Below are 21,320 nucleotides of genomic sequence, written 5' to 3'. Positions count from 1 at the left end.
CTGCAATGTGCTCCCCAAATCTGTGTTTGGTTTCCCTCATGTAGAAGAGAGGAGATCATAATGGGGGCAGTGAATTTGAAGGAAATACAAATAAGTCACTGTTTCACCTGGAAGGAGTGTGTGGCACTGGATGGTGTGAAGGGAAGAGGTGAAAGGGCAGACATTGCATTTCCTGCACTTGCATGGATATTAGAGATATTAGGGGTGAATGAGTAGTGGGCTAGGGTATTGCAGAGGGAATAATCCATTCAGATTGTTGAAGGCTTATGTTCTTGTGAGGAGAAGATAAGTTTGGAGGCTTCATGTTAGAGGTGGCAGAAATGATTGAAGATGATCTATTGAGGTGAGGACAAAGGGGAATCCAATCATGGCTTTGGGAAGGAAGGGAAAGAACAGTGGCAGTAGTGTGGGCAATGGGATCAACAGTCAATGATCCTGCCAGTCATGGCAGAAAGGAATTCTTGATTGAGAGAAGGCAATGCAGCAATACATAACCTATCAGGTGACCCAGAAAATCATGGTTGAAGGGGAGTTGGCGGAATTGCGTCGCAGGGGGCCCAGCTGCCGGACTTCATTATCGGACCTGCTCAAAATGGTAGTCTATTGCTGGATTTGTGGGAATATCTCGCAAACCCCGCCATGCAAATATTTGCATGGCAAGTGCTGTGAATCGCTTCCAGAGATTCATGACCACTCGCATCATGACCAATTCACCTCCGGTGCGCAAACATAGGCCGGGATTCTCCAATCCTGCTGCCAGGCTCTGACACCGGCATGAAAAATGGCGCGAGCCACTCCGGCGTCAACAGGCCTCACCTGGCAGCTATCTACCCCTTCCCAGGGAGCTAGTACAGTGCTGGAGTGGTCTCCGCAGCTCCGGTACCTGAAAGCCGGTGCGCCACAGCCGGCATGAGTTTGCGCATGCGAGCCACGGCTGGCGCGAGTTTGCGTGTGGGTTCCTGTATCCGCGCCGGCCCTTGGGCAATATGGCGGAGCCCTACAGGGACCTGGCACGAAACCAGCCGGCCGGCCGATCGGTAGGTCCCAATTGCGGGCCAGGCCACAGTGGAGGCCTCCCTGGGGTTGGATCCTCCCACCACCCCCCCCTCCCCCGCCCCCCAAGCAGGACTGCCTCCGCAGACAGAACTCTGAGGCCCCGCCGGGTGGGATCATACGTAACCAACTCTGCCAAACTCAGCGGGCACTCAGCCCATTGAGGCCCTGTAAATCGCCAGGGGGGGCTTTCAATGGACCCAGACTGGCGCGGCGGCGATCCCGCGGGCGCACGAAAATCGCTGTCGGAGAATCGGCGAGCTGGCATCGGGGCGGAATGGCGTGATTCTCCCCCCCCCCCCCCCCCCGCCACCCCGGGGGATAGGTCGGAGAATCCCAGCCATAGTCTCCCAAACAGGATTCCGGCCAATATTTACCTGATGTAAATAGTAGCAATTTCTACAGTAACACAAGGGTCCTGAGTTTTGAAAATCTTTGACTGGATTCAAAACATCTTAAATGGCCAGAGTAAATATCTGCCATGTCTACTGCCTGGAAATTGCACTCACTCCAGATTAAGGAGGGAAGCTATGCACTGTTGCTGGCATTAAAGACAGAAATATGGGGCTGGATTCTCCGTTTGAGAGACTAATTCCAGGACTGAATCGCCAGTGGTATATGTGCACAATAGCGGTGCCAGTCCCGGAGTGATTCAGGACATCCTAATGGGTTGGCACCGGCACCACATGCAACTAGTGCAATTCCATTGCATGCCGGCGTGTGATACGATGGGGTCAGGATAAGCACTGGAGAGCCTGACAAGCAGGAGCTGTATAGAAGCACTCCATTCCCCACACATCCTCATCCAAGCCAAGAAGATGGCACTGGTTGGGCTGAAGCACACCCATCCATTGATGGGTCAGCTGGGGCCAGAGGATACTTCGGGGTTGACCTTAGGAGGCTCCTATACAACCCGTGGCACTAAGATCACAGTGGGCTGTCAGAAGCCCCATTGCCAGCGGCACAACTGTCGGCACAGTATAGTGATGTTGCACACTTTTCGTACGCCTTATTTCTCCTTAAGCAGCCACGGCGCCTGTTTCCCGATTTTAAAAACCACAAGTGAACCTCGCCGTCGATAATTCCTCCTGACGGAGCCAGAACATCACAGGAGGGGGGGTGGGGGGTGGAAATTGTCGGGTCTGGCCGTTAATGAGTGTCGATTTTCGGCTGACCCGTGGTTCTCCGCCCGATTCCGGATTCACTGAATGGAGAATCTAGCCCAAAGGGCCTCTTATTTAAGACAGAGAAGAGGAGAAATTAATTCTCCCGGAGGGGTTATTTGTCTCTGGAGTTCTGTTGCCCAGAGAGCAGCAGTGACTCTGGCCGTAATTCTCTGGCCTCGTTGCATCCTGCTCGAGCGAAATGGGGTCAGAGAATAACAGGAGAGGTCAAAAAAAGACCTGCGGCAGGCGCCAAACAGTTTGTGATGCAACCAGCCTGCTCCCCGAGGTGAAAATGTGATCTCATTGTCGCGTGGGGAGAAACTAATTATCACCACTTAAGCCCTATGTTCATACAATTAACGGGAGGGACCCCACATCCAACGGCCTCCCGTCATTCAGCGGCCTCCCCAGAAAGTGGTCACGCTGGCGCTGATTCGTACTCCTTTTGGAAAACGTGAACTTGGCGGAAGAGCTTCTGCGGGGAACCGAGGAGGTGAGTAGCCATCTTCGTTCAGAGGCAAAGAGTCCAGGGTCGCTGGGATTGCCACCCCAATGCTCGGCTGGAGGGGAGGGACTCACTCAGGTGTGGGCCGCCATGGGAGAGTGGTGGTGGGGTGGGGGGGGGGGGGGGGGGGGTGCTGAGGGGGTAACCCTGAGTGGCACCACCATGTCAACCCCTGGATCGTATGTAACCGTTCTGGGGATAACCCTTGTCCCTGCCCGTCTGCCCCACCGACCACCCATAACCCCCACCGACTGCCAAGGCCTTACTAAGGAATTGGCAATCGTGGTTAAGTAAACATTTCACACAGCCCAAGTGGATTCCCGTGGGTGGGTGGGCCATGGAGGATGTGGGAATCATTACCCAGCATCCCAGTCAGATCACAATGCCTGAACACTGTGGGAGGCAACACCATACACACAGCAGTCAACATCCGGACACCCAGGTGATGGGTCACATCTCCTGGGACGTCTGCAGCCTGAGGGAGGGTGAATGCAACGGGGAGGGGACCAACATCAGGTCCAGGTGACATTATGAGCGTGTTTCTGGGGTACATGGTCTGGGATCCGGTTCTGGGGTCTTGTGAGGGGAGCCCGCTGTGGCTGGGAGTGCCTGGGAAGGGCGTTCTGCACGGGGCGGGGTGTGGAATCAATGTGGGGATGGAGGGTCCCGGGATGGGAGCAACCCAAGTTTGTCAGTCTAACACCCTCTCCCAATTCCTTACAGATATTGAAGGGGCTGGACGGTATTTTGGATCCTGCAGATCTTTTCCTAGTGGTGCTGCTGCTAGGCTGGGTGGTCAGACGCCGGAGATGGCCGCAGTGTCTGCAGATGCTCAGTGTGGAGGTCCCTGTGCAGGGCCCTGCCCTACACCCTGAGGCCAGGGAGGGACCCAAAGGGGGAGTTCCGTGATGGCCCAGGGTGTATAGGCATCGCTGGTTGTTTGAACAGATTATGGACAGTGCGTGCCGCAGGCTCCGCCTCAACAAGGAGACGGTGCGGCACCTGTGCCATGCCGCTCCCGGTGGCCGTCAAGACCACATCAGCCTTGAGCTTATACACCTCGGGGACCTGTGTGGAATTTCGCAGGCCACAGCGCACTGGTGCTTCCAACACGTCACAAATGCCCTCTTTTACCGGGCGGAAAACTATATCAACTTTGACATGGACCAAACCCAACAAGATGCCCGGGCAACAGGATTCTCCACCATCGGCGGAATGCCCCAGTGCAAGGGCTGATAGACTGAAGCTGCCTGACAGGTGGCAGCAGCGAGCGTCTGGCAAGCCCAGAGGGCCAGAGAGGCCCTCATACTCACCCACTTCACCTGGGACGTGGCCAAGTCCGTCATCAATACCTTATCCACCCCCCTCTCCCACACTCTCAGGATCTGTGTCACATCACTCCAGGGTGCTGCGACTGTGTCGGCCCCGTCAGGGGGTCACTGTCGTGGGCAGGGTGGTGATGATAACCCGTACAGAGCTCAGCGCCGGAGCTCTTCAATCTGTGCCATAGTCTGACCCCTGCCTGTCTGCTGAGTGCTCGCTCACACCCATCACCTGCACGCGGTGTGTCCTTGGGAGCAGCCATGCCTGGAGAGATGGGCCAAGGCTTCGTAGGATGGCCCGCATAGTGGATGAAAGTGACAGAGGCGCCATACTGGTTATGACAGAGGTGTCATACTGGTTGCGCTCAAGGGCGTTTGCTGTGTCACAAGTGTCCAACAATTCTCCACTCTCCCCATGTTGATGGCCCACCCACCACCCACCCCTCCCCCGATGCACACGGTGATCCTCAAAGTGCTTTGCCTTTCTACCTATACCACAACATCTAGGTGTGTCCCCAGGATGCACATTTGAGGTGAAGGCAACCAGTTGCTTACCATGTCCCGTGGCCTTCCATACCCCTGGCGGGGCTTCCTCTGGGGCAGAGGGCTCCAGCGCATTTGTTGGCAGCCCATGCAGAGCGGTGTCACCCTGTCCCGGATGCAGACCCCGAGACGCGGCCTCATCAGAGGGATGGAACTCGGCGAAGGTGGTGGCCACCGTCGCCACTCCATGGCATGGGTCTGGGCTGGCATGCAGCGCTCCTCCTCCCGCTCGGTGCACATAGGACCTGGGGGTTCACTTCGGGATGGAGAGGCAGATCGTTTGAGCTCCAGCTGCCCATGCATCATCTGGCTCTGCCATACCTGGTGGCTCCACATAGTCTGCACCATAGTGTCAATGCCATCAGTGATGCCCCTCAGTGATTTAAGCGCCTCAGCAATGCCCACCAGCGACTGGGACAAGCTCCTTACCGCCTCGGCCATGCCCAACTGAGAGCGGGACATGTCCCGCAGCACCTCATCGAGATCAGCCTGGTACTGGGTAACCCCCCACAACAAATCAGACATTCAATGGGTAGCAACCCTCCAGCAGATCCATAGCCCCTTGATAGCACAAGTGACTAGCACTGTGGTTTCACAGCGCCAGGTACCAGGTTTAATTCCCTGCTGGGTCACTGTCTTTGCGGAGTCTGCACGTTCTCCCCATGTCTGCGTGGGTTTCCTCCGGGTGCTCCGGTTTCCTTCCACAGCCTAAAGATGTGCAGGTTAGGTGGATTGGCCATGATAAATTGCCGTTAGTGACCAAAAGGGTGAGGAGGGCTTTTGGGTTACGGGGATAGGGTGGAAGTGAGGGCTTAAGTGGGTCGGTGCAGACTCGATGGACTGAATGGCCTCCTTCTGCACTGTATGTTCTATGTTCTGTGTTCTGATGCCCTCAGCCATGGCCGTCACCGACTGCGCGACGCCTTAGACACCTTAGAACATAGAACAGTACATAGAACAGTACAGCACAGAACAGGCCCTTCGGCCCTCAATGTTGTGCCGAGCCATGATCACCCTACTCAAACCCACGTATCCACCCTATACCGTAACCCAACAACCCCCCCCCCCCCCTAACCTTACTTTTATTAGGACACTACGGGCAATTTAGCATGGCCAATCAACCTAACCCGCACATCTTTGGACTGTGGGAGGAAACCGGAGCACCCGGAGGAAACCCACGCACACAGGGGGAGGACGTGCAGACTCCACACAGACAGTGACCCAGCCGGGAATCGAACCTGGGACCCTGGAGCTGTGAAGCATTTATGCTAACCACCATGCTACCCTGCTGCCCCTTCACTTATGCTGCCAACGTCGTGCACCAGGCTTTCCACTGTGGTCGCCACCCTCGCAGTGTTGGCCTCAGTGCCACGCATTGCCAGTGACACCTCCAGCGCTCGTAGCCTCTGGGACTCCTCCGGGGCTATGGATCTGCTGGAGTGTTGCTGACATCTTCCTCTGAATGTCCCAGCCGCTCCCTATTGTCTCCATCAGCTCCGGGTAAACCTGTTCCACAGGCTCAGCATCAGGCTGGGACTCAGCTGAGACCTGGGATCCAGCAGACCTCCAACTACTGTCTCAGCTGGGTGTTCCTGCCTCCACCTGATGTACATCAGCAGCAGTGTGGTCCTCATCAGATTGTGCCCAGAAGCCTGTCCACTACCATTTTCCACCGAGGTGTATGTCTCTGCGCTGGTAGAGGATAGGGATGATAACTATGACGCATCGATCGTGGCATCCTCAGAACTCTCCTCCGAGGTGTTCTCGTGGGAGGCAGGGGAGAGGACCTCCCCAGATAGGCTGGTGCCGTCGGCTGGAGGACCTGAGGGTAATTGGATATGTGGTCCGTGAGAGGGATGGGCCAGTCAGTAAGACAATAACAACTCACATTTGACAGGTCCTCCGGGTGGAGCCCAGTGGATCCTTACCTCTACCACTTCCGCCAACTTCCATGTTGGTGACCACCCTGTGTTCGGCCACTCGCATCACCCCAAAGCCCATTCCTTGAAGATAGTGAGGATTTGTATGTCCAGCACCCCACCGCAAGTCTGGGCCCTCTCCCAGCGAGTGTGGGAGAGCTTCTCCTGCGGAGACACAGAGAGCCACATGTGTGGTTCACAGGGTTGGAGGTTGTAAGGGGTGGGGCGGTTGTGAAGCAAGAGTTGGGGGGGTGGATGCTTGCGTGGGAACAAAAAGGTCTGGGAGGGAGGTGGGGAGTGGCGTAGCTGTCAACTCACCCGTGTAGGCCGTTGACCTTCTTGCGGTACTGGAGGCCAGTCCCCCTGGTTACACTCCCCGAGAGTACGACTGTCGCACATCCCAGGCAGCACTGGCTGCCCTGTGGATCCGGGGCCCTCGGGGGCCGGGGGGGGGGGGGGACAGGACATCCCTCCACCACATCGAGGAGGCTCCCTAGGTCTACATCCCTGAATCTTGGGGCTGAGTGGGGCGGCTGTGCAAGTGCAACTTAACTGCTGCACGGCCTTGCTAGTGGGGTGCTGGCGAGCGGGGTGCCAGCGAATCGACTGGTGAGCCTTCATTTGCGGCAAGAAGCCCTTGGGGCCTCATTAAGTGGACAATTAACGTTGAATAGCACCGCCGGCCTCGCTGGGCCGAGCACTGGGAAGCTCCTGGCAGTTCCACCTCGCTACAACACTCAGAAATCTTTCGAGAATCGCGCCCTGTACCATAGAATTTATTCAAGACTGAGTTTGACAAATTTTTGATCGGGAAGAGTAGCAAGGGTTTTTGGGGACAGGCAGGAAGGTGGAGTTGAATCCACAAGCATATCAACAGACTCAAAAGCAGCTTCTTCCCCGCTGTTGCCAGGCTCCTAAACGACCCTCTTATGGACTGATCTCATTAACACTACGTACTTAATGGTCTGTTAAGCTGTTCGCAGAACAATACTTTTCACTGTACCTTGGTACACGTGACAATAAACAAACCCAATCCAACTGTGATTTTATTCAATGCTGGAACAGGCTCAAGAGGCTGGAAGCTTACTGCTGCTCCTGCTTCTTATGGAAGTGGACCTGTCACCATGCAAGTTGTCTGCCCACTTCCACAATGGAATAGACAAGGGCAGAATACTGGGTGCAGTTTCACTACCTGGACCCTTGTCTCATCCCACAAGTGGGGATTGGGGACAGGAATCCTGGAATCTGTTCCACACAGCATTTTTAAATACGTCGCCAGCCTTACACGAGTTCTGTTCGGACACGGACATAGTCATGAAAACTAGGCCCCAAATTAGCGTTAAATACCGATAGCGATCTCACCGGGTCGGCTGTCGGGAAGCACTCGGCAATTCCCGCTCTCTACCACACTCAGAAACTTTTCCGTTAGATCGCGCCCGTACCTTTTAGGTGTAAACTTCCCCTCCTGCTTAGCACCCATTGGCTTGCATTCTTCTATGTAATGCATTGTCTAAGGTTGTAAGAGTTTGGGTTCAGGACCCACAGACACCTAAGATAGGGAGTCGAGTACTGGTAAGTAATTTTAAGGTTGTTTATAAGTCTATTAAGAAGTAACAGTTTAGATATGATGCATTAGCTAAAAAGACAAGAAAAGTACATGATCAGTTACAGTTGAGAAAAGTTCACTAATCCCAGATGATGAACGGATGGTGTGTACATCAGGATGATATTTTTTAGTTTACCTCATGCTGGATGTCACTTGCACTATAAACGCTGTATACAAGGGTGCCAATAGGCTTTCTGCCACAGAGTTATAGATGTTTACAGCATGGAAACAGGCCCTTTGGCCCAGCTGGTCTATGCCGCCCAGTTTCTATCACTAAGCTAGTCCTACTTGCCTGTATTTGACCCATATCCCTCTATACCCAACTTGCCCATATAACCGTCTAACTGTTTTTTAAAGGAAAAAATTGTACCTGCCTCTACACTGCCTCTGGCAGCTCGTTCCAGATGCTCACTGCCCTCAGTGTGAAGAAATTTCCCCTCTGGTCTCTTTTGCATCTCTCCTGCTTCTCACCTTCAACCTATACCCTCTAGTTCTAAACTCCTCGGGTGCGATTCTCCGAGCCCCGTGCCAGGCCGGAGAATCGCCGCAACCGCGACACGCCGCCCCGACGTGGCACGCGATTCTCCGAGGTGTGGAGAATCGGTGGCATTTTCGCCGTCGCGTTTGACGCGGCACAGGTCGCGGGATGCTGTACATGGCGGGGCCGCCGATTCTCCAGCCTGGATGGGCCGAGCAGCCGCGCGGAAAAAGCAGAATCCCACCGGCGCCGTCCACACCTGGTCGCTGCCGGCAGGAACTCTGTGCGAAGGGTCGGGGGGCGGCCTGTGGGCGGCGGGAGGAGGGCTCCGTCCCAGGAGGGGGGTGGGGGGGGGGGCTCTGATGGGGTCTGGCCCGCGATTGACGGGCAGCCCTCCCCCTCCCCCCCACCCCGGGCCTACTTTGTTGCACGGCCGGCCCCTGAACCCCCACGCCATGTTGCGTCAGGGCCGGCGTGCTGAAGAAGTCCCCCGCACATGCGCGGCGCCCATTTGGCACCGGGAAGGGAGGCTGGAGCAGCGTGAACCGCTCCAGCGATGTGCTGGCTCCCTATGGGGGCCAGAATCTGTAGTCCCCGCGCCCGTTTTGCGCCATTGTGAAACGCGACGCTGTTCACAACGCCGCAAATACTCTATCTCCATTTCGGAGAATCGCGCCCATCTATCTTTGGGAAAAGATGTTGACTATCTACCTTATCTATGCATCTCATTATTTTATAGACCTCTATAAGATCACCCCTAAGCCTCCTACACTCCAGGCAAAAAAGTCCCAGCCTCTCCTTATAGCTCAGACCATCAAGTCCTGGTAGCATTCTTGTAAATCTCTTCTGCGCTCTTTCTAGTTCAACCATATACTTCCGATAATAGGGTGACCAGAACTGAACATAGTATTCCATGTGTGGCCTTACTAATGTCTTGTACAACTTCAACAAGACGTCTCAACTCCTGTATTCAATATTCTGACCAATAAAACCTAGCATGCTGAATGCCTCCTTCACCACCCTGTCTACCTGCGACTCCACCTTCAAGGAGCTATGAAACTGTACCCCTAGATCTCTTCGTTCTGTAACTCTCCCCAACTCCCTGCCATTAACTGAGTAGGTCCTGCCCTGATTTGATCTACCAAAATGCATCACCTCACCTTTATCCAAATTAAATTCCATCTGCCGTTCATTGGCCCACTGGCCCAATTGGTCAACATCCTGTTGCAATCTCATATAACCTTCTTCACCGTCTACTATGCCACCAATCTCGGTGTCATCTGGAAACTTACTAATCATGCCTCCTACATTCTCTTCCAAATCATTAATATATATAAAAAATAACAGTGGACCCAGCACCGAGTCACAGGCCTCCAGTTTGAAAAACAACCCTCTACAACCACCCTTTGGCTTTGGTCATCAAGCCAGTTTTGAATCCAATTGGCTACCTCATCCTGGATTCCATGAAATTTAACCTTTCGCAACAACCTACCATGTGGTACCTTGTCAAAGGCCTTGCTAAAGTCTATGTAGACAACATCGACTGCACTGCCCTCATCTACCTTCTTGGTTATCCCTTCAAAAAACTTAATCAAATTGGTGAGACATGATTTTCCCCTTACAAAGCCATGTTGACTTTCCCCAATTCACCCTTGCCTGTCTAAATGCCTGTAGATCCTGTTCCTCAGAATACCTTTTAACAATTTACCCATTACAGAAGTAAGGCTATAACCGGTCTGTAGTTCCCAGGCTTATCCCTACAGCCCTTCTTAAACAAGGGCACAGCATTTGTTACCCTCCAATCTTCAGGCACCTCTCCTGTGTCTGTTGATGATTCAAATATCTCAGCTAGTGGGCCGGCAATTTCCTCCCTAGCCTCCCACAACTTCCTGAGATACATTTCATCAGGTCCTGGGGATTTATCTATCTTGATGTGCTTTAATACCTCCAGCACCTCCTTCTCTGTAATATGTACATTCCTCAAGACATCGTTTTTTATTTCCCCAATTTCCCTAACATTCGTGCCTTTCTCAACAGTAAATACTGACTAGAAATATTCAGTTAGGACCTATCCCATCCCTTGTGGATCCACACATAGAAGACCTTGTTTATCCTTAAGAGGCCCTACCCTCTCCCTCGTCACCCTTTTACCCTCTATGTATCTGTAACAGCTCTTTGGATTTTCCTTTGCCTTATCTGCCAAGACAATCTCGTGTCCCCTTTTTGCCCTCCTGACTTATCTCTGGATCTGCTTTTGGATCAGTAATGTTTGTAGAGTCTAGTGACATCAAGGCACGAAGCACAATCTTTGTGTCCTTTCCCTCTACATTGTCTTTACCCTCGACTCCTTAGAATTGCCAGCATGGCACCGCCAAGTTACCTGGGTGGCACCAACAATTCCAGGGTGTCACCCTGCCCGGAGGTTGACCACTCAGGGCCTTTGATCGCCTGGGAGACCCCCCCACCCCCCCAAGTGCCATTCAGCCTGGTCCCTGTTTGTGGTGACAAGTACTCACCGACACCCAGCTGGGGTCTCCTCTTTCAGCATCTCCTGAAAGGTGCTGGGTGGCTGTTAAATCCAGCTCGACGGGAGGCCTCTCCCGGGATACACCAGCCGAGTGGCTCCCCGGCTCCGGTGGGATGCAGCCGGCCGATCACGCCCGGAGAGAGAGAAGTAATGCTATGCCAGCTAATTCCATTAAAGTTCTATCTGCATAACTAACACTGTAGCACTGGAAATTGTTGCCTCTTGGTAACACAACTTTCCTGTTCACTGAGTATTGATTATTCCACATGAATATTTGTTATATTAAATTATTTCAAATATTGATATTGTAAATAAGGATCAAAACTGATTATTGGAAGAAAATAATTGAAAACTTTGCATTTTATGGATGATGAGCATTTCTATATTGATACACAAGATACTAGGATTGTGTGCAACAGGTTGAATGGAGGAGTTTTTAACTATCGGTTACTATTCATGTGTTTGTATTAATTTAACTGTCACTGTCATATTTTGAATAATTCCAATTTGAAGGTTGTATTTACTCCACTGAGGATACATACATTTTTAATGTATTAATGCATTAAACTGGGTCACATGGGTTAAGGTTTCATCTGAGAAGGAGAAAGCTGCATCAGAAAGTGAAAGTCGCCATAGCCTCAGAGGACCATAGACTACTCTACCCTTTTGAGAAAGAGCTGACTGGTGGTGATTTAACCTGAGGATCACCACATCTCAGCTGAGGGGCAAGGTTGAGAAGGTGGGGCCTTCATGGATAACTTCATCTGCAACATGTACTAGCAGTCCAGTCAATTGAGCTAACTGACCAGCAAATAGTGATTGTGGTGGGAGAGTGGACCCTCCTTTAGCACATGTGAGGATAACAGGAAGAATTTGCTAAAAAGTATTTCAGGAAACGTTTTCACATTCAGTAATATAGGCCGGGATTTTCTGCTCCCACCAGTGACGGAGATCGTCATGGGAGGAACTGGAATATTTGGAGAATGGCAGAAGTCCCTTTGGGACTAGAAAATCCAGGCCACACTTTTTATAAAGAGCTCCGACCTGTTCAAGATTAAATAAACCACAAATGAGATTTATAAGCAAACTATCAATCTTTGTCGGTTTATACTTTGGGAAATGTTTTGTCATACAAATCTGAGTTTGTCACCTGATTTATGAGATGATAGGGTCGAACATTATTGGTTTTATATTGGGGTCGGTATTATTGGTTTTATATTGGGGTCGGTATTATTGGTTTTATATTGGGGTCGGCATTATTGATTTTATATTGGGGTCGGTGTTATTGGGTTTATATTGGGGTCGAACATTATTGGTTTTATATTGGGGTCGGCATTATTGGTTTTATATTGGGGTCGGTATTATTGGTTTTATATTGGGGTCGGCATTATTGATTTTATATTGGGGTCGGCATTATTGGTTTTATATTGGTGTCGGTATTATTGGTTTTATATTGAGGTCGGTGTTATTGGGTTTATATTGGGGTCGGTATTGTTGGTTTTATATTGGGGTCGGTATTATTGGGTTTATATTGGGGTCGGTATTATTGGGTTTATATTGGGGTCGGCATTATTGGGTTTATATTGGGGTCGGTATTATTGGTTTTATATTGGGGTCGGTATTATTGGGTTTATATTGGGGTCGGCATTATTGGGTTTATATTGGGGTCGGTATTATTGGTTTTATATTGGGGTCGGTATTATTGGTTTTATATTGGGGTCGGCATTATTGCTTTTATGTTGGGGTCAAAGAACAAAGAACAAAGAAAAGTACAGCACAGGAACAGGCCCTTCGACCATCCAAGCCCGTGCTGACCATGCTGCATGTCTAAACTAAAATCTTCTACACTTCCTGGGTCCGTATCCCTCTATTCCCATCCTATTCATGTATTTGTCAAGATGCCCCTTAAATGTCACTATACCCCTGCTTCCACCACCTCCTCCGGCAGCGAGTTCCAGGCACCCACTACCCTCTGTGTAAAAAACTTGCCTCATACATCTCCTATAAACCTTGCCCCTCGCACTTTAAACCTATGCCCCCTAGTAATTGACCCCTCTACCCTGGGGAAAAGCCTCTGCCTATTCACTCTGTCTATGCCCCTCATAATTTTGTAGACCTCTATCAGGTCGCCCCTCAACCTCCGTCGTTCTAGTGAGAACAAATCGAGTTTATTCAACCGCTCCTCATAGCTAATGCCCTCCATACCAGGCAACATCCTGGTAAATCTCTTCTGCACCCTCTCTAAAGCCTCCACATCCTTCTGGTAGTGTGGCGACCAGAATTGAACACTATACTCCAAGTGTGGCTCAACTAAGGTTCTACACAGCTGCAACATGACTTGCCAATTCTTATACTCAATGCCCCGGCCAATGAAGGCAAGCATGCTGTATGCCTTCTTGACTACCTTCTCCACCTGTGTTGCCCCTTTCAGTGACCTGTGGACCTGTACACCTAGATCTCTCTGACTTTCAATACTCTTGAGGGTTCTACCATTCACTGTATATTCTCTACCTGCATTAGACTTTCCAAAATGCATTACCTCACATTTGTCCGGATTAAACTCCATCTGCCATCTCTCCTCCCAAGTCTCCAAACGATCTAAATCCTGCTGTATCCTCTGACAGTCCTCATCGCTATCCGCAATTCCACCTACCTTTGTGTCGTCTGCAAACTTACCAATCAGACCAGTTACAATTTCCTCCAAATCATTTATATATACTATGAACAGCAAAGGTCCCAGCATTGATCCCTGCGGAACACCACTAGTCACAGCCCTCCAATAAGAAAAGCACCCTTCCATTGCTACTCTCTGCCTTCTATGACCTAGCCAGTTCTGTATCCACCTTGCTAGCTCACCCCTGATACCGTATGACTTCACCTTTTGTACCAGTCTACCATGAGGGACTTTGTCAAAGGCCTTACTGAAGTCCATATAGACAACATCCACTGCACTACCTGCATCAATCATCTCTGTGACTTCTTTGAAAAACTCTATCAAGTTAGTGAGACACGGCCTCCCCTTCAGAAAACCATGCTGCCTCTCACTGATACATCCATTTGCTTCCAAATGGGAGTAGATCCTGTCTCGAAGAATTTGCTCCAGTAATTTTCCTACCACTGACGTAAGGCTCACTGGCCTGTAGTTCCCTGGATTATCCTTGCTACCCTTCTTAAACAAAGGAACAACATTGGTTATTCTCCAGTCCTCCGGGACATCACCTGAAGACAGTGAGGATCCAAAGATTTCTGTCAAGGCCTCAGCAATTTCCTCTCCAGTCTCCTTCAATATTCTGGGGTAGATCCCATCAGGCCCTGGGGACTTATCTACCTTAATATTTTTCAAGACGCCCAACACCTCGTCTTTTTGGATCTCAATGTGACCCAGGCTATCTACACACCCTTCTCCAGACTCAACATCCACCAATTACTTCTCTTTGTGAATACTGATGCAAAGTATTAATTTAGTACCTTGCCCATTACCTCTGGCTGCACACATAGATTCCCTTGCCTATCCTTCAGTGGGCCAACCCTTTCCCGGCTACTCTCTTGCTTTTTATGTACATATAAAAAGCCTTGGGATTTTCCTTAACCCTATTTGCCAATGACTTTTCGTGACCTCTTCTAGCCCTCCTGACGCCTTGCTTAAGTTCCTTCCTACTTGCCTTATATTCCACACAGGCTTCATCTGTTCCCAGCCTTCTAGCCCTGACAAATGCCTCCTTTTTCTTTTTGACAAAGCCTACAATATCTCTCGTTATCCAAGGTTCCCAAAATTTGCTGTATTTATCCTTCTTCCGCACAGGAACACGCTGGTCCTGAATTCCTTTCAACTGACATTTGAAAGCCTCCCACATGTCAGATGATGATTTACCCTCAAACATCCTCCCCCAATTTAGGTTCTTCAGTTCCCGCTTAATATTGTTATAATTAGCCTTCCCCCAATTTAGCACATTCACCCTAGGACCACTCATATCCTTGTCCAACAGCATTTTAAAACTTACTGAATTGTGGTCACTGTTCCCAAAATGCTCCCCTACTGAAACTTCTACCCCCTGGCCAAGCCCATTCCCCAATACCAGCCCCTTCCCTAGTTGGACTGTCTATATATTGTTTTAAGAAGCCCTCCTGGATGCTCCTTACAAACTCTGCCCCGTCCAGGCCCCGAGCACTAAGTGAATCCCAGTCAATATTGGGGAAGTTGAAGTCTCCCATCACAACAACCCTGTTGTTTTTACTCGTTTCCAAAATCTGTCTACCTATCTGCTCCTCTATCTCCCGCTGGCTGTTGGGAGGCCTGTAGTAAACCTCCAACATTGTGACTGCACCCTTCCTATTCCTGATCTCTACCCATATAGACTCACTGCCCTCTGAGGTGTCCTCCCGTAGGACAGCTGTGATAATCTCCGTAACCAGTGGCGCAACTCCACCACCCCTTTTACATCCCCCTCTATCCTGAACATCTAAATCCTGGAACGTTTAGCTGCCAATCCTGTCCTTCCCTCAACCAGGTCTCTGTAATGGCAACAACATCATAGTTCCAAGTATTAATCCAAGCTCTAAGTTCATCTGCCTTACCCGTAATACTTCTTCCATTAAACCATATGCACTTCAGGCCACGCTGTTTTCAACAACATCTCCCTGTCTGCTCTTCCTCAGAGCCATACTGGCCCTATTCCCTAGTTCTCCCTCAATGCTTTCACCTTCTGACCTATTGCTCCGGTACACACCTCCCTGCCATACTAGTTTAAACCCTCCCGTGTGACACTAGCAAACCTCGCGGCCAGGATATTTATGCCTCTCCAGTTTAGATGCAACCTGTCCTTCTTATACAGGTCACACCTGGCCCGGAACAGCTCCCAGTGGTCCACATAACGGTATTATTGGTTTTATATTGGGGTTGGCATTATTGGTTTTATATTGGGGTTGGTATTATTGATTTTATATTGGGGTTGGTATTATTGATTTTATATTGGGGTCGGTGTTATTGGTTTTATATTGGGGTCGGTATTATTGATTTTATATTGGGGTCGGTGTTATTGGTTTTATATTGGGGTCGGTATTATTGATTTTATATTGGGGTTGGTATTATTGATTTTATATTGGGGTCGGTGTTATTGGTTTTATATTGGGGTCGGTATTATTGGTTTTATATTGGGGTCGGTATTATTGGGTTTATATTGGGGTCGGTGTTATTGGGTTTATATTGGGGTCGGTATTATTGGTTTTATATTGGGGTCGGTATTATTGGGTTTATATTGGGGTCGGTATTATTGGGTTTATATTGGGGTCGGTATTATTGGTTTTATATTGGGGTCGGCATTATTGGTTTTATATTAGGGTCGGTATTATTGGTTTTATATTGGGGTCGGCATTATTTGCCGACTGGTCTGTGTGCAGTGCAGGCTTGATGCATTTATAAATATTCCTTGAAAGAAAAATCTTGCCTGTCTTGTAAGAAAATAGCGGCTGCCCTTTACAGAGCCTGTGCTGATGGGGTAGCTCTGTTGCCTCAGACGGTCATTTTGCTTTGGTGGATTTTCTAGATAGGAGCCTTTTCATTGAATTTCAGGAAGATGATGTGGGTGGCATGATATTGCTTCTGTGTCATTTGCACTCAATTTAACAGCTTCCTATATGAAGAAGTGCACGTCGAAAAAAGTGAGGTGGGCGAGGCCTAGGATTATAGATGTCTAATTGAAATATATTCATATAAAATATTTTCTTTCAGATTTCCATCATCTGTTGTGTTTTGCGTTTAATATCTCGATCTCTTCTGCCATTTCTTGAAATCCCGCATGAACGTTCGGGAAATTGGTCCTACTGTATGTAAATGTAGCCATGATGTCTGACAATTTTCTTATGACTTTGCATTTTGGAATAAGCTGTGCCCTGTATTCCCTAGGCTGAGAGCAATTCGAGAGCAAGTGAGGTTTTATAAACAAAGGGTGGATTTGCTGGATGACTATGAGCGGCAGATCCGACAACTAAAGGATGAGGTCTCCTTCCTATCTGCAGAGAAATCTATGCTGCAGGAAAGGTATAACCCCTTCACCCCATCCTTCTTATTAAAAAAAAACCTCCCATCTGTCTTTAAAGATTTTTCCTGATTGAGACTATTTTGATGTGCACAAAACAAAGAGGTGTGATTTCTTGCAATAGCTATTAAACCATGTAATTGAACGCACATATTTTATCATTCAAGTAACAGGTAATTTGGAGGAGCTCTGTTTAAGAGTAAAAGCTGGAACTTTATTTATTTCCCCAAGAATATATGTGCTGAGGACTCGTTGCTTCATGGGTTTGAATGTTATAAGTTGCTGGTTAACAATGCAGCTAAGGCAGTGATTTTAGCTATCAGACACAAATTGTGTCTCTGTTCGCGGATGATCTACTGTTAAATATTTCAGACCCGAGTTCTTCGGCGGGGGCATAATGGGTCTGCTTAAGAGATTTGGGGTGTTTTCGGGATATCAGTTGAATTTGGGGAAAAGTGAGTATTTTGTGGTGTATTTTCCAGGGGTGGAGGTTGGAGTGGGGGGGTTGCCGTTTCGGGTGGCAACAACTCCTTTCAGGTATATGTGGTTGCAGGTGGCCTGGGATTGGGCGCGTCGTAAGCTGAACGAGTCTGGTTGGGAGGGTGAAAGTGGATTTATTGAGGTGGGACAGTCTTCCCCAGTCGCTGGCAGGTCGGGTGCAGGCAGTTAAGATGAACATTTTGTCAGTTTTTATTCTTATTTCAGTGCCTGCCGGTCTTTTTGTGGGTGGTCAGGTTGGTTTTGTTGTTGCTTTGGGCAGGGAAGGTGGCCAGGATAAGGAAGGCGGCACTTCAGAGGGGCTGGCGGTTGGGGGATTTGGGCCTTCTGAAGTTGTTGCATTATTACAGGGCTGTGAAGGTGCGGGGCTGGAGTCAGGAGGCGGATGCTTTATGGGTGAGGGTGGAGGTGGGTTCTTGTAGGAGTTAGTGGTTGCGGGCACTGGTGATGGCACCATTTCCTGCCACATTGACGATTTGGAGGCAATTTCGGCAGAACTTTTGGTTGCGAGCGGGTTCAGGTTGCTGCCGATCCGGGGGATTCATGGATTTGAGCCGGGGAGGAAGGAGCTGAGGTTTCGAGGATGGGGGAGGTTTGAAGGAGTTGAAGGATTTGTTGTTGAAGCCAGGGGCGATTCGCAAGCTTGGAAGAGTTGAGGAAGAAGTTTGGGTTTCTGCGTGAGGAAGGTTTTCGGTATATGCATACTGTGCATACTAGCGGGATTTTGCTAGAAAGGTTTATCTGACCTTTCCGATAGTGCCTGCCTCCTCGTTGTTGGACGAGTTGCCGTCGATAGTTGGGTTGGAGAGTGGGGTCATGTTGGTGATTTATGGGAGGATTTTGGAGGAGGATGAGGTGTCCAGGGAGGATTTACGGCCAAGTGTGAGGAGGAGTTAGGAATGGCGCTGGAGGAGGGACTGTGATGTGAGGTGCTGTGGAGGGTGACTACCTGAATCTCATGTCTGAGGCAGGGGTTGATACAGTTGAAGGTGGTGCACTGGGCGTATTTGACAAAGTCAAGGATGGGTGGCTGTTTGAGGGGGTAGAGGATTCTTCCGAACGGTGTGGGAGGGCCAAGCTAATCATGTGCATATGTTCTGGTCCTGCCCGAAGTTGGAGAAATTTTGGGGGTCGTTTCTCAGCACCATGTCAGTGATCCTGCTTGTGGATTTGGAACCGGGTCCCCTGGAAGGCATTTTAAGGGTGTCGGATCTGCTGAAGTTGCAGACGGGAGCAGAGGCAGATGTTTTAACCTTTGCCTCGTTGATCACTCGCAGGCGGGTCCTGTTGCGGGCTGGAAGTCAGCTTCTCCACCTTTTGGGAGGACACCTCAAAGGGAAGCGAGGCAGTATGGGTAGAGCTCAGGAATAGGAAGGGCGCAGTCACAATGTTGGGGGTTTACTACAGGTGTCCCAACAGCCAGCGGGAGATAAAGGAGCAGATAGGTAGACAGATTTTGGAAAGGTGTAAAAGCAACAGGATTGTTGCGGTGGGGGATTTTAACCTTCCCAATATTGACTGAGACTCACTTTGTGCTAGGGCTTTGGATGGAGCAGATTTCTAAGGACAATCCAGAAGGGCTTCTTGAAACAGTATGTTGATAGTCCAACTAGGGAGGGGGCTCTACTGGACCTGGTATTGGAGAATTAGACCAACCAAGTGCACAACTCAGTATGTTTTAAGGTACTGGTGGACAAGGATAATATTGGCCCTCGAGTGAAGATGCTAAATTGGAGGAAAGTTAATTGTAACAATATTACAGTAAGAAGTCTTACAACACCAGGTTAAAGTCCAACAGGTTTGTTTCAAATAACTAGCTCTCAGAGCACTGCTCCTTCCTCAGGTGAAACAAACCTGTTTGATTTTAACCTGGTGTTATAAGACTTCTCACTGTGCTCCCCACAGTCCAATGCTGGCATCTCCACATCATAACAATATTAGGCAGGAACTGACAAATCTAGATTGGGGGCGGATGTTTGAGGGTGAATCAACATCTGGGGCGGGATTCTCCCGTACCTGGCGGGGCGGGGGTCCTGGCGGGACGGAGTGCCGTGAACCACTCCGGTGTTGGGCCGCCCCAAAGGTGCGGAGGGGCTAGGCCGGCACTGGAGTGGTTTGCGCCCCGCCAGCCGGCGTGGAAGGCCTTTGGCGCGCGCCAGCCAGAGCCGAAGGGACTCCGCCGGCCGGCGCGGGTCCGCGAATGCGCGGGAGTGTTGGGGGGGGTGGGTTCACCTTCGCGCCGGCCATCGCGGAGGCCTACACGGCCGGCGCAGACGGAAAGAGTGCCCGCCGCAGATCGGTGGGCCCCGATCGCGGGCCAGGCCACTGTGGGGGCACCCCCCTGGGGGCCAGATCTTGTCCCTAATATACAAAATGCCTTGGGATTCTCCTTAACCCTGTCTGCCAAGGACATTTCGTGACCCCTTTTTGCCCTCCTAAATCTCTCTTTGAGCTCTTTTCTACTTTACCTGTATTCTTCAAGTGCTTCATCTGTTTTTAGTTGCCTAGACCTCAGGTATGCATCCTTTTTCTTTTTGACTAGACTCGCAATTTCCTAGGTCATCCAGTTCCTGAATGCTTCCTTTCCTGTCTTTCCTTTTAATCGGCACATGTCTGTCCTGCACACCCATCAACTGCTCCTTAAAAGACTCCCACATGCCAAATGTGGATTTACCCTCAAACAGCCTCTTCCAAACAACAGCTTCCAAATCCTGCCTAATCTGGTTTGTAGTTAACCTTCCCCCAATTTAGCACCTCAAACCTAGGACAACACTCATCCTTTTCCATGAGTATCTGAAAGCTTACGGAATTGTGGTCACTGTTCGCCACATGTTCCCCCACTGCAACTTTGATGACTTGGCCGGGCTCGTTCCCTAGTAGATGTGGGGGTACAATATGGCGGGTCAAACCTCCCCTTTAATTAGATTATAATTTATTCAAATGAGTTTTCCGACCTTTCTGGGCAGTAATCTTGTTATGTCAACGGCAGGAGGCGGGGAGAAGCTGAAGAAGAGATCTCGCTGGCGAGATACTCGTTTTCGAACTCTTGTTGCCATTTGCGCTCATGCCGAACGTGGGCGCAAAATTGTGGCAAACGTAAAAGGTCACATGCACCATGGCCACTTGCAACTATCTGGAGCCTTGTGCTGGAGATCTCGAGATGCTGCATGGGAGTTGGGTCCTTGGGGGTGGGTGGATCGGCAAATCAGCTGAACTGGACAACTGAAGGTGAACCCCAGTACGTAGTGCTGACAATTCTCAGGTGTTTCAACAGATGAGCGCATGAAGGGCAAATGTTTAGAGAACACGGGGGGGATTTCTTGGAAAAGATCCTTACCATTCTGCACGTGCATGGTTCGGGGGACATAGACATAACCTTGTGTCCCCCCCTGAAAATGGAGGTGGCATGGGGGGGGGGGGGGGGGGATAGCACAGGCTTAACTACTACAAATCACAATTAAACAACATCAGACCTCATTAAAGTGCAGGTGTACTTTACTTACACATGTGTAACAATCAGAGAGCACCTGTGCAACCGCATGTGAAATCATAACTTCTTAATTTTTTGTTCCCTACCACTTCTTTTAAGTGGTCCCCCGACATTCACAGCAAGGGTGGAGGCAGCCTGCTGACTAGTTGGCCCTGTTGCTCTGGGTGACTGATGTCTG

At 50.0% G+C, this 21,320-nt stretch overlaps 1 protein-coding gene across 2 annotated transcripts in view; it reads left to right on the top strand.

The window, feature by feature from the left end:
- Positions 1 to 21,320, top strand: part of spata18 (spermatogenesis associated 18) — a 137,840-nt gene that overhangs the window by 51,141 nt on the left and 65,379 nt on the right. For both annotated transcript variants that reach the window (XM_038791197.1, XM_038791195.1), the window contains exon 6: positions 17,022 to 17,156. In XM_038791197.1, the coding sequence (XP_038647125.1) occupies positions 17,022 to 17,156 (135 nt within the window). The remainder of the gene's footprint in view (positions 1 to 17,021; positions 17,157 to 21,320) is intronic.

Source organism: Scyliorhinus canicula, chromosome 3, assembly GCF_902713615.1.
Source record: "Scyliorhinus canicula chromosome 3, sScyCan1.1, whole genome shotgun sequence".
Taxonomy (NCBI): Eukaryota; Metazoa; Chordata; class Chondrichthyes; order Carcharhiniformes; family Scyliorhinidae; genus Scyliorhinus; species Scyliorhinus canicula.
This window is presented reverse-complemented; position numbering and strand designations above follow the sequence as displayed.